General features: G+C 53.4%; 2 protein-coding genes across 6 annotated transcripts in view; both read left to right on the plus strand.

The window, feature by feature from the left end:
- FLYWCH2 (FLYWCH family member 2) overlaps window positions 1-4,081 on the plus strand; it is an 8,283-nt gene extending 4,202 nt beyond the window's left edge. For 2 of the 4 annotated variants that reach the window (XM_055090649.1, XM_055090648.1), the window contains exons 2-4: window positions 1,340-1,441; window positions 2,185-2,616; window positions 3,778-4,081. In XM_055090649.1, the coding sequence (XP_054946624.1) occupies window positions 2,286-2,616; window positions 3,778-3,881 (435 nt within the window). In that variant the 5' untranslated portion in view covers window positions 1,340-1,441; window positions 2,185-2,285 and the 3' untranslated portion in view covers window positions 3,882-4,081. The remainder of the gene's footprint in view (window positions 1-1,339; window positions 1,442-2,184; window positions 2,617-3,777) is intronic. The other 2 variants (XM_007100029.3, XM_055090650.1) reach the window with 1 other exon arrangement.
- A 9,576-nt stretch (window positions 4,082-13,657) lies between these two features.
- FLYWCH1 (FLYWCH-type zinc finger 1) overlaps window positions 13,658-15,533 on the plus strand; it is a 28,518-nt gene continuing 26,642 nt past the window's right edge. For both annotated transcript variants that reach the window (XM_028498828.1, XM_028498830.1), the window contains exon 1: window positions 13,658-13,817. The gene's annotated coding sequence lies outside the window, so the exon portion shown is untranslated. The remainder of the gene's footprint in view (window positions 13,818-15,533) is intronic.

Raw genomic sequence — 15,533 nt, forward strand, 5'->3', positions numbered from 1 at the left:
CCCAGCGGCCATGGCTCACAGGCCTAGCCGCTCCGCAGCATGTGGGATCTTCCCGGACCGGGGCACGAACCTGTGTCCCCTGCATCAGCAGGTGGACTCTCAACCACTGCGCCACCAGGGAAGCCCTGGTTACCTGTACTTTTAGTGTCATACTGAAGAAAGCTTTGCCTAATCCAAGGTCAGGAAGATTTACTCTTTTCTTTTTTTTTTTAAGAGTTTTATCACTAGCTCTCATAATTAAGTCTATGGTCATTTAGAGTTAATTATTTGTATATGATGTGAGAAAGGGGTCCAACCACCTGGAGTTTCATCCCTGGACCACAGAGGTATGGGCTGCTGGCCAGGGTTGTGCACCAGGCCAATCAGAGTGTGGGGGCAGGGTCCTGTGGGTGGGGCTTCCCACCATAACCCTTTCCTGCCCAGAGTGGTTCTCTGGGGGCCGGGGGGAGGCAGTGTCTTTTCTGCTGGGCCCCATGTCCCCCCAGGTCCCAGGTACCACCATGTTGCCTGCCCTGTGGGGCAGGATGGGCAGAGCTGGGAAGGACTACATGGGAGGAGTAGGGGTTGGCTTATCCAGGGGCTGGACCAGGGACAGGAGGGATAATGAGACATCAATCCCAGGGGTGCCTGTGGTCAGGTGACTTGCTACCAGGAAGCAATTTACCTGAGGCTACACCCCCTGGAGGTGGGGGTCTTCCTCTGTCGCAGTTGGGAGGTCTCTGCTTTGGTGTCTAGTTGTCAGGTCTCTGCTTTCATGTCTAGTTGACTGAGAAGGGGAGCTTACAGGGGACAAGGCACCCCAAGCATGCACTGGCCTTGCACCTCAGGCTCCTCTCATGGATGAAGGGGTCTTTGAAGACTTTGGGGTGCGGGGCATGGACACCTCAAGCCATGTGCATTGGAGGGGCCAGAGAAACACAACTGAAAGCCAGGTTGGAGAAACAGGTCTAGGGGGGCAAGTAAGAGTGTACGGGCCTTGGTGCTGTCTGAGTCCTGGATGGAGGGTGAGATGTCTGCCAAGGTGGCAATCTTGTTTCTGGGCTAAACTGGAAACTGAGAAAGACCCCGCCATCTGCCCACCACCCAATCACCCCCAACAGACAAAACAGCTAGACCACACTGATGCCCCAGAGCCCCGGTCTCCAGGCCAGCGCTGCCCCTGTCATCCATTTTTTTCTTTTCCTTTTTTTTTTTTTTTTTTTTGGCCATGCCGTGTGGCTTGTGGGATCTTAGTTCCCTGACCAGGTATTGAACCCAGGCCCCCGGCAGTGAAAGTGCACAGAGTCTTCCATTGGACCACCAGGGAATTCCCTGTCATCCATCCTTTCTGCTTCTCCAGACCAGAAGCCAGGGAGCACTCAGTGACCACGGATTCTCTGGACACCTCCACAGCCCTGTCCCCACTCAGCTGAGGCAGAGCCAGCACCAGCTCAGACACAAGGTCACTGCCCTCGTGGGGTCCTAGGATCCCCTAGCACTGGGTGCCCTGGGGCCTCTCGCCTGGGATGGGGGCCGGATCTAGTTGTGAATCCAGAGAGCTCTGCCTCCCAGGGCCCAGCCCATGCTCCTGGTGACACAGTGTCAGGGTGAAGGGCACCGGGCATTCTGGGAGTATCAGTGACCTGAGCTCATGTCCCCAAAGTACTTTTCCCTGAAGCCTGGTGCTCAGGAAGATGGGTGTCTGTTATCCTGGACAAGGTACCCCAGGTGCTGTGCGGGGCAGGCTCTGGACCCACCTCGACTGGACTCCCAGCTCTGCCTTCATGGCTGCATGCCTCAGTGTCCTCATCTGTAACCTGGGTCAATGAGAAAGATCAACTTTCATAACATGGGGCTGAAGGTTAAATGGAAAAACCTGTGGAAGCACTTCACCCTGTGCTCAGCACCTGTGGGCCTGGATTCCTAGTAACTCACAGCTGTCAGCACCTTGGTCACCCCAGTAGCCCCTTGAGAGCCCTGTTTGGGGCACATTTTGTAGATGGGAAAGTGAGGTTTGGCTGGGGGAGGTGACAGACCCAAGGCTACCAAGAGAGCAGAATCACCAGCCCAGGGTTCTCTGGCTCCATTCAGGTCCTTCCCCGAGGGCACCGAGGCAGCCCCATCTGCCCCAACCTCCAGCCCAGATTCTTCCTGAACCCAGGTCCAAGGGCATCTCCACTAATGGGATTTTGCCTCCTGCCTTAGGACGGAGCCCTTGAACTGCTGGGTTCCTTCCAGAGAGGTGGAGGAGAAATCCATCTGCTGGGGCCTGAGTGTGGCCTGGTGGCCAGGCCATCGGTCCCGGAATGCCCCTGCCCGAGCCCAGTGAGCAGGAGGGCGAGAGCGTGAAGGCCGGCCAGGAGCCCTCCCCTGAGTCCCCTGAGCCGGGCACAGATGTCGTCCCCGCAGCCCCCAGGAAGCCCAGGAAGTTCTCCAAACTGGTGCTGCTGACAGCCTCCAAGGACAGTGCCAAAGTGGCGGGGGCCAAGCGCAAAGGAGTGCACTGCATCATGTCCCTGGGGGTGCCCGGCCCCGCCACCCTTGCCAAAGCCCTCCTCAAGATCCATCCCGAGGCTCAGCGGGCCATTGAGGCCGCCCCCCAGGAGCCTGAGCAAAAACGCAGCAAGCTGGACACAGGTGAGGCCCCAGCCCAGCGAGCAGGGCAGGAGCAAGACCTTCCTGGGGCCGAAGTCCCCTGTCATCTGGGCAGCCAGGGGGACAGCAGGCTCGGCTGGCTCAGGGGAGTATGTGTGTGCTCTGAACATTTCTGTGTGCATCTGTCTACATTATCTCAGTGTGAATCTCTGCGTGTCTATAGGCCTCCGTGTGTGTCTGTGTGTGTGTGTGTGTGTGTTTCTCTAAGGTTCTGTCTCCCTATGTGTGTATTTGCCCAGGAGAGTAAGTTTGTGTGGGTTCTTGTATGTCTGTGTTCCTGGGCCTATTTCTCTCTGTGTCTACTCCTTTGTTTTTTTTCATGAGATGGGGGCATCCCCAACCACAAACCTAGAGTTCTCAGGGGACCCGAGCCTGCTGGAGTCAGGGACCCCGGAGACTGGAGGCCCCTCTGCAGTGGGCCTGGCTCACCCTTGAGCCCTTCCACCGGCCTGTTCTGCTCCAAGTGCCTCCTCATGTCCACCTGCCTCTGCCCAGTGCAGAGAGGGTTCTGTCCTCATGACCTGTGTGGAGGCAGGGCTCAGAAGGGCCAAGTGACCACCCTGAGGCCACCAGCTAGCTCACTGCAAAGGATGGGGGGGCCCCCTCTGGCTCAGAGCCCATTCTTCCAGCTGAGCTGGGTGGGACAGGCCATTTTACCCCAACTGAGACCTCTGCTCACTTCTCAGATCAGGCGGGCTCTGGGGCCATATGGACCCCACCCCATATGGCACCTTTGTGAGAATCAGGACAAAGTCACCCTTCCTCAGATGGAGAGATGAAGAGCGGAACAAGGGCTGCAGCTCGGCCCCATGGGCTCCCCTGGGCAGGTGCTCATGGGCAGTCAACACCTCTCAACCTGCCCCTCCGTCTTTACCTCCAGACCTGTCCACAGCCCTCCCCACCTCCTGCCCCGTCCTGGGCCAGGCAGCGGGGAGGGAGCAGTAGCTTCCTGATGCTCAGCCCAGATTTGGCCCAAAGTTTCCTGGAAACAGCCTCTGTGTCCCTGGGCCAGTGGCCTTTGGGAGCATGTCTCTGGAGTCAGCAATCCCCGCCCTTGCTCTGGCAGCTGGGACCCCCAGGTTTGCCCCCCAACCCTTCCCCCTTTTCCTTTACAACAGCCTGACCCACCCCTTTATCTTCCAGACGGAAAAGAAGACGGAAGGTTGGCAGGACAGCCTGCCCCCAGTCCCTTGGTGGATGGGGAGGAGTCCACCATGGGCCCCATCGTGTCCAGGGAGGACCTGTAGCCCTGACAACCAAGGGTGCGTCCTGGCTGGGTCAGTGAACTTGGCTGCAACTTCTACACGTTCCACTGGGCTTCTGCCTGGGGCCCAGCCGCTGACTGATTTTCACTTTCAACATTGTAATCTTTTTCTGATCAAGCATAATTTACTTTTGTAAGAAGAAAAAAAAATTAAAAAGAGAATAAAAGAAGCTGTACACTAGATCCCACCATGGATAGGTTTTTAAAATTCCATGATTCTGGGTCCTTTGAGGTCCCACCTCCAACCCCCACACCCCTGCTCCTGGGCCTCCCCAACCCCCACCAGCCCTTACCTGGCCCTGCTCCAGGGCTTCCTGGCCTGGGCCATCTCTCAGGCCCAGGAGGGCTCTCCAGTGGCCTCCATCTCCCAGGGCCTCACACCCTGGGCCTCCTCAGCCTGGAAAACCCGACCACTGACTCAGAAACTAGGTGGAGTCTCTGAGGTTTCCACTTTCTGCTGCCTTTGGTGTCCTGCCCTGAACCCCTGGGAAGCAGATCCTGCCCTTGCCTGGCTCTCCTTCCAGGGCCAGTTCCCAGGAGGCCTCAGCCTGCTTCTTCCTGCTGGACCCTCAGAAAGGCCACATCCTCCAGGGAGCCACACAGGACTGACAGCCCCTGTGCACAGGGGCCGTGATGTCCATGGCAGCCCAAGGTTCTGCTGAGGAGGTGAGCCTGCGGTGTGAGGGGGCACGCCTGACAGAAGTGTATTGTGCCCCTGCCGTGTTCCTTTTGGGTGGTTTGGGGGCTGAGGGAGATTCCTGGGAGCCTGAGCCCCTCCTCAGGTCCCCTGGGTGCTGCCCTGCTGGAGGAAAAGATGAAGAAACACTGTTCCCCTCCTACAACCATAAGTCGGGGTCCCCTGAGAAAAGGCATCGGCCTCGAGTTGCTTCAGCCCACGTGGTCCTCATCATTTGAAAACTGCCTTTGGGCAAAAGGAAATGGATTATTTTTTAAAAGTAGAGTTTAGAGGACTTATGTTTTCAAACATTTTCCAAATTTAATCAGTATCTGTTGACTCCCTCTTGGGAAAAGTGAGTTACGCAGCACATCCGCAGCGCCCGACTCTCCATTTTGCTGTTATTTTTACAGCATGGTTGTCTGTAACAATTATATTCTGTAACCATAACTTGAAAAGTTCTTTTGTCTGAATTCTATATTTAAATAGATTCCCACCCCCCACAAGATTTCTCCTTTCCTGAGGCTCTGAGTCATCCTGGAGGGCTGGTTCTGTCAGTTGAGGAGACCGCCTGAGGGCTTGCTCTGGTTTAACATTTGGTGGTGGAGGAGGCATGAGAAGAGGAGGTGGGGAGAGGAGCCTGCCAGCCTCGACCCCTGACACTCAGCCTGGACTCCAGGCAGTCCTGGCCTGGGCAGGGTCACTGCGGGCATCCACTCCCTTGTATTTTGCTGTGGCACCATCGACCCCTTCTGCAGCTGCCATGGGAGCCTGGGGCGGGGGTGGCACTCGGGTCCCCAGTGAGGGGGCCTGGTTGACTAGGTCACCCCTGGAGGCTGGGTGGGGCACAGGAAGGGTGCACCTCCCTCCGGGGGCTCAAGCGGCCTATGGTGCCTGTCATCTGCCAGGAGGGTGGGAAGCCACTGCCAAGCCAGGCAGGGAGCTCATACACTGGATCCGGAGGTGTTAAGCTTTTCTTATTTTTTAAATTTTGAAACATTTCGAACTCCCATAAAAGTTGAAGGAACATACAGGGAGCACCACGTATCCCTCACCTAGATTCACCCTCCCTCTCCCTCCCAGTCCTGCCGCTTTCTTGCCCCTTCACTTCTTGAGGACCTTAATGTCTGCCCAGAGCAGGGTACACAGGACCTAGTGGTAAACAGGTCACAGCCCCAGCCTCCCAGAGGTAGACAGGAAACACAGGACTTCCTGCTGATGAGTCCATGAAATCTGGGGCTAAGGGCTGCCCAGGAGAGGCCCAGGAGCTCCTCAGCATATGACAGGGGCCTGAGGACGCCCCGTGGAGGGAGCTGAAAGGTGAAGAGGGCGGCCTTAGGAGGAGCGAGCCCAGACGGGGTAGGACAGGAAGGCCACGAGGCAGGAATGGTTGGCAGAGGCTACTGGCCCAGGGCCTTGAGGCCACAGGTGGGTTCCAGGCTCATCACGGGTAGTAGGAGGTTGGGACGGATTTATGCAGAGGAGGAATGTGGTCAGTGTCATTTTACAAAACTCCCCTGGTGCTCTGAGGAGAACAGACTGGAGGGGGTCCCAAGTGGGAGCGGAGAGGCCGGTGAGGGCACCACCACAGCCCGGGGAAGAGAAAAGGGAGGGGAGATGGGAGATGCTAGAAGGGGACGGAGAAGGGCTCAGTGATGGGTGGTCTCTTTCGGGAGACAGGGTTTGAGGGAAGATTGGCCTGCCCAGCCCGGGATGACAGTGCCACCCACCAGGAGGAGAATCCAAGGGGAGAAGGGAGCTGGGGGCAAGTGGCCCTTCCAGTTCACACAGTTGGCATCCTGCTGGACGGGTGTGTTCCTGTCGGTCAAGAGTGGTTCCCACCAGTGTCAATGAAGCAGAAAACCCTCAGAAGTGGCAGATTGATACCAGTTCCGGGTCTCTGCGCTCAATGAGTGGGTGGGTGGAGGCATTAATTATGATGGGGATAAAAAGTAAATAGGATGACTACTGTACATTTATTTTTTTAATATTTATTTATTTGGCTGCACCGGGTCTTAGTTGCGGCACATGGGCTCCTTAGTTGTGGCATGAATGTGGGATCTAGTTCCCCAACCAGGGATAGAACCTGGGCTCCCTGCGTTGGGAGCACAGCGTCTTATCCACTACGCCACCAGGGAAGTCCCTACACTTACTTTTTAAAAATATCTTGCGGGCTTCCCTGGTGGCGCAGTGGTTGAGAGTCTGCCTGCCGATGCAGGGGACACGAGTTCGTGCCCTGGTCTGGGAAGATCCCACATGCCGCGGAGCAGCTAGGCCCGTGAGCCATGGCCGCTGAGCCTGCGCGTCCGGAGCCTGTGCTCCGCAACGGGAGAGGCCACAACAGTGAGAGGCCCGCGTACCGCAGGAAAAAAAAAAAAAATCTTGCATTGGTCTTTCCTTCAAGCTAAAAAAAAAAAGGTAATTCATGGTCATGAAAATAAACAGAAAATACTGATTATGAAAAAACATTACAAAATCTACAGTAATTCCACCATCTAGAGATAAGTCTATGATAAATATTTTTTATATTCAGAAAATTGGGGTGATAAAGTGCCTTTATTATTATTTTTTTTTGCCCCACTGCGTGGCTTGCGGGATTTTAGTTCCCGACCAGGGATCGAACCCGGACCCCGGCAGTGAAAGCACGGAGTCCTAACCACTGGACCACCAGGGAATTCCCTATTTTTTTCTTAATGTATTACAAATGTCTCTCCAGCGTCCATTTTACAATGTACCACTACAGGGGTGGGTGATCATTTATCCAACCAGTCCTGATTGTTAGACGTATCCCAGTTGTTTCCAGGTTGGTAACAATCCTTTCAAAAGCCTTGGGTGAGATTCCTGCACACGGGGTGGACACAGCCACTATCATTCCACCCGGGGCCCGTGAATACCCGGCTCTCAGGCATCCTTGCCAACATCCGGTAATATCATTAAGAAGAAAATATTGATAACGCCCCCTGCTTCATCTTGTGTGCACAACCTCTGCGTGTTTTTTCGTGGGGGTTGCATTTTCCTTGGTTAGCTTGGAGAGCTGGTCCAGGCACGCCCCCGCCCACGCCCGCCCCCCGCGCCAGGCTCAGTGTGGCTGATTCTCCTGGAGGCCGGGAGGAGGCGCGCGCGGACGCCGTCAGGCCCAGCAGATTCCGGACGCCCACCCAGGCCCTTTGAGGCCCGGGCACCGGCTCTAACTTGCCTTCTGAAGGGGCCAGGGAGGATTCCTCAGTGACAATCCGGCAGATGTCCGGCTATCCGAAGAATGCGAGTGAGATCCGTACTCCTCGTCATCCTCAAACAGACACTCTCAACACAAGTCGCAGCCCCTCCTCCTCCCTGTCTGATTGCCCCACAGCAAGTACCTCTTCTAAGAGACCATGTGACTCCTTGTTTATTATTATCTATTGCTTCTCCCCAACCCACCCCCCATAACGTAAGCTCAACTCCACCACGGCAGGGGTCTTTGTGGACTTGGGCCCCTAAGGTGCCCAGGGTGGAGACCTGGCAGGGGAGCGGGAGGAGAGGCGCAGGGTGCGGATGGGGTGCGGCACTCGGAGCCCAGGCAGGGGCAGTGGTGCGGGGACCCAGAGCGCGCAGTCGGAGTTGGGCGGAACTTAGCTGCGAGAGGAAGGCGCGGAGGATGAGGCAGTGGGAGACGGAGGACTGAAAACAAGGATGGGAAAGGGGGCGGGAGAACGCGGGAAGGAGGGGATTCGAAGGAGGATGCGGAGAATGTGGAAATGCGGAGCGGGCGGGGGACCAGGGCAGGAGGGCCCTATGGGACCTGGACCTGCACCTGCCTGGAGCCCAGGGGCAGGGGGTCGGCGGGGACTTCCAGCAGCAGCTTTAGAGCGAGAGGAGGAAGGCGGAGGGGAGGGGTGTCAGGGTAGTGGCGTTTTCTAGAGAGGAGCAGCGTCTTCACTCTGCCACCTGGGAGACTGGGGGCTCCGGCTGGGCAAAGGGGGGCGGGCAGAGGGAGGAGTCCGCGGGGCTGCGGAGGGTCGCGGTGAGCGGAGGGCCCGGGGCGCCCTGCAGGAGGGGATGCGGGGGCGTCGTCGCGCCTGGGCAGGCGAGAGGCAGGGCGGGTGTCCGCTCGGAGGATGCTGGGCCGCTCCGGTCGCCACCCGCCAAGTGTCCAGGAATGCAGCCCCCAGGCCCCGCAGCTCCCCGCGCCAGAGCAATCCCGGTCCCCACCGCGCAGGGTGATCAGAGAATAAGTGTGCAGTGATTGTGCGCTCTGAGTGGGGGCTGGACCGATGGGCGAGGGCTGGATAGATGGGCGAGGGCTGGATAGATGGGCAAGGGTTGGACCAGAGCAGAAAAAGATGCTTTCCCCGCACGGAATCCCCTCAAAGGAACAGAACACTCTCAACACAAGTCGCAGCCCCTCCTCCTCCCTGTCTGATTGCCCCACAGCAAGTACCTCTTCTAAGAGACCATGTGACTCCTTGTTTATTATTATCTATTGCTTCTCCCCAACCCACCCCCCATAACGTAAGCTCAACTCCACCACGGCAGGGGTCTTTGTGGACTTGGGCCCCTAAGGTGCCCAGGGTGGAGACCTGGCAGGGGAGCGGGAGGAGAGGCGCAGGGTGCGGATGGGGTGCGGCACTCGGAGCCCAGGCAGGGGCAGTGGTGCGGGGACCCAGAGCGCGCAGTCGGAGTTGGGCGGAACTTAGCTGCGAGAGGAAGGCGCGGAGGATGAGGCAGTGGGAGACGGAGGACTGAAAACAAGGATGGGAAAGGGGGCGGGAGAACGCGGGAAGGAGGGGATTCGAAGGAGGATGCGGAGAATGTGGAAATGCGGAGCGGGCGGGGGACCAGGGCAGGAGGGCCCTATGGGACCTGGACCTGCACCTGCCTGGAGCCCAGGGGCAGGGGGTCGGCGGGGACTTCCAGCAGCAGCTTTAGAGCGAGAGGAGGAAGGCGGAGGGGAGGGGTGTCAGGGTAGTGGCGTTTTCTAGAGAGGAGCAGCGTCTTCACTCTGCCACCTGGGAGACTGGGGGCTCCGGCTGGGCAAAGGGGGGCGGGCAGAGGGAGGAGTCCGCGGGGCTGCGGAGGGTCGCGGTGAGCGGAGGGCCCGGGGCGCCCTGCAGGAGGGGATGCGGGGGCGTCGTCGCGCCTGGGCAGGCGAGAGGCAGGGCGGGTGTCCGCTCGGAGGATGCTGGGCCGCTCCGGTCGCCACCCGCCAAGTGTCCAGGAATGCAGCCCCCAGGCCCCGCAGCTCCCCGCGCCAGAGCAATCCCGGTCCCCACCGCGCAGGGTGATCAGAGAATAAGTGTGCAGTGATTGTGCGCTCTGAGTGGGGGCTGGACCGATGGGCGAGGGCTGGATAGATGGGCGAGGGCTGGATAGATGGGCAAGGGTTGGACCAGAGCAGAAAAAGATGCTTTCCCCGCACGGAATCCCCTCAAAGGAACAGATTTTTTTTTTTTTTTTGTCTGACGTTTTATTTTGACATAATTTCACACCTACAGAAAAACTGCAAGTGTACAAAGCATTCCCATATACTTTTCACCCAGCTTCCCCAAAAGTTAGGAATGAAGCCAGCCACAGCAGCAATAGTGAAATTTAGAAACGTATCCACAACTGCTGAGCCCGCGTGCCGCAACTACTGAAGCCCGCGCGCCTAGAGCCCGTGTTCCGCAACAAGAGAAGCCACCACGATGAGAAGCCCGCACACCACAATGAAGCGTGGCCCCCGCTCGCCACAACTAGAGAAAGACCTCACGCAGCAACGAAAACCCAACGCAGCCAAAACTAAATTAATTAATTTTAAAAATGCTTAAAAAAATTTTTTTTCTTCAAATTGAGTTGGAGGATTCTTCTGGTTAGAAATTCTATATCAGATCATGTGATCTGAAAAACGTTTAAGTGTTTCCCCTGAATTTATATGATGTATTATGATGGAAAAAAATGAGATCTGGGCATCTTATAAAATACATTTGTCTATAAAAAAGAGAAACTAGTGTCTAATAGGAAAATAACTAAACTATGTAGCCAGCCATATGTAAATAGGGTTATAATATTGGGAGGGGAGTTTTACAATATACAGTTAGTTGGAAAAAGCAGGAATACTTGAAAATAATTGCCATGGAGTGTGTTTGCAATGACGTAAAATTTAAAAGAGAGATTCATTTTCAAAAAGATTGACAAGAAAGATGACAACTGGAAACTCAAGGGACCCAGAACGAAAGGGAAAGAACGAAGTTGGAGAATTCACACTCTCTGATTTCATAACTTACCGCAAAGCAACAGTAATTGAGTCAGTGTGGTGCTGGCACAAAATAAACACAGACCCATGAATAGAATTGAGAGTCCAGAAATAAACCCTCACATTTATGGTTAATTGTTTTTCAACAGGGGAGCCAAAATAATCACAGAGAGGAAAGAACAGTCTTTTCAACAAATGGCACAACTCAGATACCCATATGCAAAAGAATGAAATCAGAGCCCTACTTTGCCCATAAAAAAACAAAAAAAAAAACAAAAACAAAACAAAACACAACTCAAAATGGGTCTAAGTCCCAAATGTAAGACTAAACTATAAAACTTTTTAGAATACATACAGGTAAATCTTTGTGAACTTGGATTAGGCAGTGATTTCTTAGATGTGACATCAAAAGCACAAGCAACAAAAGAAAAAACAGATAAATTGGACATCATCAAAATTAAGAACTTTTGTGCTTCAAAGGACACCATCTTAACTGGGAGCAATAAAGTGAAAAGACAACCCACAGAATGGGAGAAAGTTTTTGTAAATCATATATCTGACAACGGACGTGTATCTAGAATATAAATATAAAGAATTTTTAGGCTTAATAATAAAATGACAACTCAATTTTAAAATGGGCAAAGGATCTGAATAGACATTTCTCCAAAGAAGATATGCAAATGTCAAATAAGCACTTGAGAAGAGGATCAACATCATTAGCTATCAGGGAAACGCAAATCAAAACCACAATGAAATGCCACTTCATATCCATTAGCATGGTTGTAATCAGAAAGACAGATAATAACAACTGTTGACAGGGATGTGGAGAAGTTGGAACCCTCACACACTGCTGGTGGGAATGTAAAATGGAGCAGACCCTGTGGAAAACAATCTAGCAATTCCTCAAATGGTTAAACATCGACCCAGCAAATCCAATCCCAGGTGTATACCCAAAAGAATTGAAAACATCTGTCCACACAAATTTGCACATAATGTTCACAGAAGCATTAGTCATAGTAGCCAAAAAGTGGAAACAATGCAAACGTCAGTTAACAGATGAATGGATAAACAAATTGGGGTATATCCATACAGTGCAATACTATTTGATGATAAAAAGAATGAAATACTACTGGCATGCTACAACATGGATGGACTCTGAAAACACTATGCTAAGTGAAAGAAGCCAGACACAAGATATATGATTGTATGATTCCACTTAAATGAAATGTCCACAATATGCAAATCTATAGAGACAGAAAGATTAATAGTTGCTTAGCATGGGAGGATGGGGGACTTGGGGGTGATCACTAAAGGTTTCTTTTGGCGTGATGAAATTGTTCTAAAACTGAGTGTGGTGATGTCCGCATCTCTGTGAATCTATTAAAAACCATTCAATTGGTACACTTTAAATGGGTGAACTGTATGGTATGTGAGTTATATCCAATAAATCTGTTACCAAAAGATACAATAATAAACGCTTTATGTGTCAGCATAACATATTTTTATGAAAATCACTATATTTTCCAAAACAAAGAAATTTTATAAGAATGGCGTTGTTCTACATTTTTTGTTGTTGTTGTTGCAAATCTCTTTAATGTAGGCTTAATGGAGGACTAAAGGTTCTCATCTGTGCTTTGGCATTCAACCTGTTACACGTCATGTAACCTTTGGAATATCCCACAGGGACTTCCGGGAACCCCAGACTACACTTTGAGGACCATTTGTCTACTGTAAAATTCATATTTTTCCTCTTGTAATTAATAAATGTATTGTGCGGAAATATGTACTTTGGGAATATGTAAATACTATTTCCGTGTTAAACTTTCACCCTCCGGTCTTAGCGGCCATTGATAATTTTTGCCCGAATCAATTATTACTTACGATGGTCGCCAAAGGGTGATTTTCCGCATCCTTCCTTCTGCATTTATTTGTTGGCATTCTACTGTAAGAGCTTTCCCATCTCCCCATTTACTTATTTACATCACTATCGATCATGGCTTCTTATTTTACTCAGTTATAATCTGTGATTATCATTATTTAGTTTGAATCAAATTGACCCAGCTTTGGGGTAGGTCATTTTAAGGTTTCTATGAAGTCCATAGGAAATTTTCTTCCGCTGGCTAACGAAAGTGACGGGCCTAATGATGCATTTAAATGACCGCTTCCGTAGTAAGTCAGAAAGAGAAAAACAAATATCGTATATTAACGCATATACGTGGAACCTAGAAAAATGGCACAGATGAAACGGTTTGCCCGGCAGAAATAGAGACACAGATGTAGAGAACAAACGTATGGACACCAAGGGGGGAAAGTGGCAGAGGGGTGGGGTGGTGGTGGTGGTGGGATGAATTGGGAGATTGGGATTGACATATATACACTAATATGTATAAAATAGATAACTAATAAGAACCTGCTGTATAAAAAATAAATAAAATAAAAATTTTTTTTAATGACCGCTTCCGCTCAGGGAGCTCAGAGTCAAATCCTGGATCAGGTCTGGGGGTCTCAAGCCCCCCCAACTCTCTTCTCTGAGGGTCCACCGCCCCGGAGGCCACCCGCCGCCCAAGCCTCAGGTCAGATCAAAGCTCGGTGCATGGCTGCCGCCGCCCAATCCTAGACTTGCCCCGCCTCTTTGGCCAGCCATGGCCCCGCCTCCCAGCGCCGATTGGTCCGGCCGCCAGCTAGGCACCGCTCACGGAAGACCCGGAGAAGTGGGGTTTGCCCAAAGAATGGGCTCCCCGCGGCCCCGCTGCGCATGCTTGCTAGGAACCCTCTAGTGCGCTCCTAGAGGCCGGCTCCCCAGCGGGGCGGGGCGCGCTCCCTACGGCCAGCGGGGCGGCGCGCGCGGCACGGGGCTCGCTCCCGAGAGGGCAGGTGGGGGCGGGGAGTGGGCACCCGGTTGCGGTGGCCGGAGGGGCCTGGGCCGCGAGGTCGGCGCCTGTGGCTGCGGCGGCCCCAGGCCAGAGGACCCGCCGCGGCTCGGTCTCCGGAGAGGGAGGGCCCCGCTGCCGTCGCCGCCCGGCCGGTGCCCGGTGAGGACGGGCCCCAGCGGGTCAGGGAGGGTCTCGGGTCACTTGGCGTGGCCGCGCCCCCAGCCGGGCTCTCCCGGGGGTCCCCAGGACTGCTGATGCTGAGGAGGGGGGTGTCCCTGTACTCTGCGTCCCGGCGCTCAGGCCGCCTCCTTGTCCTTCACCTGCAATTCGCAGCCTCCTTTCTCCTCGCTCCTCCTCACCCCCTCCACCCACCCGACCCCGGGACTGAGCCCTGACACCCCAAGTCAGAGAGCCCCACATGGGTTTGCCTTTCCTTGACCGTGTCCGCCCCACCCAGTGCTGCCCCCGCCCTGGCATTCACCCCAGCCCCATCCAGTCTTTGTGCTTCTGGAGGTCCCAGTGACCTTGCACTTTTTACTGTTGTTACACCTGTTTCCACTGCTGAATATGTAGATTACCTGTTGGGGCTTTCAAACTTTTTTGACTCAACCTACAGTGAGAAATATATTTTACACGCCTGTAGATGCAGATTACTGAGCGATAAGTTTAAAGGGAGATTTTTACCCCAACCTCACATGACGCAGCCAGATCTACTCTACGTGGGTTCTAATTCCAACCTATCCTATCCTGTCCTGTCCTGTCCTATTCTATTCTATTCTGTTCTTTCCATTCCAAAAGTCTGTTGCTAACCCATTAAACTGATTTCAGGACCTAATGAGTCTGACCACAGTTTGAAGCCCTTGCTTTAACGACCATTCACTTCCGTTACCCCTTGCCTTTGGAGGATGCAGAGGTCCAATAACAGATAATCACGTGTAAACTTCAATTCCAAAGAAAGGGTATATTTTTATTATTTTGACATTAATGCTTTTTGGGGCCAAAATCATCTCCAGGACTTGGTGCGATTCAGGCAGGTTTACCTTGTTCCTCTTCCCAAAAGCTCCTAGTCGGACTTGGGGAAGAGTTCGTATGTGGAGGCTAGATTATAGAGCGTTTATAACGGAGACGGATACTACTTTTATTGGAGAGGGAAATGTTTCAGCTTTAGGAACTCAGCGCTGCGTAGGGAGAATCGGAACAGCCGGATGCGGGGCAGAAAAGCCATTTAGGAGGTGGTGGGTATCGAAGCCCTGAGGTAATGTGGGGTGGGAAGGCGTGGAAGATGGTGTGACCAGGTTCCCAGAGATGTGAGGACGAATTAGACCTGATATGGGAGGCGTGGAAATAGCCACGATTGTGCTCTAGGGGGGTTGGGGGATCTGGGGCTGGGAGTACTATTAGCTGGAGTCTCCCTTTCTGTGTCCTCTGCCTTTAAGTTGCTTTGCAGCAGTGGTTCTCAAGGGACATGCAGCAATGTTGGTTGTCAGGATTTGGTGGCTGCTACTGGCATCTCGCAGGCAGAGGCCAGGGATGCTGCTAAACATCCTTCATTTCACGGGACAACCCCCCACAACAAAGAATTATCTGGTGCAAAATGTCAGTGGTGCCGAGGTTGAGAAGCCCTGCTTTGGAACAGAATTATTATTTTATTTTATTTTATTTATTTATTTTTGGCTGCCTTGGGTCTTCATTGCTGCGGGCGGGCTTTCTCTAATTGCGGTGAGCAGGGGGCTACTCTTTGTGGCGGTGCGCGGGCTTCCCATTGCAGTGGCTTCTCTTGTTTTGGAGCACCGGCTCTAGGCGCGCGGGTTCAGTAGTTGTGGCTTGCGGGCTCTAGAGCACAGGCTCAGTAGTTGTAGCACACGGGCTTAGTTG

Source organism: Physeter macrocephalus, chromosome 14 (assembly GCF_002837175.3).
Source record: "Physeter macrocephalus isolate SW-GA chromosome 14, ASM283717v5, whole genome shotgun sequence".
Lineage (NCBI taxonomy): Eukaryota > Metazoa > Chordata > Mammalia > Artiodactyla > Physeteridae > Physeter > Physeter macrocephalus.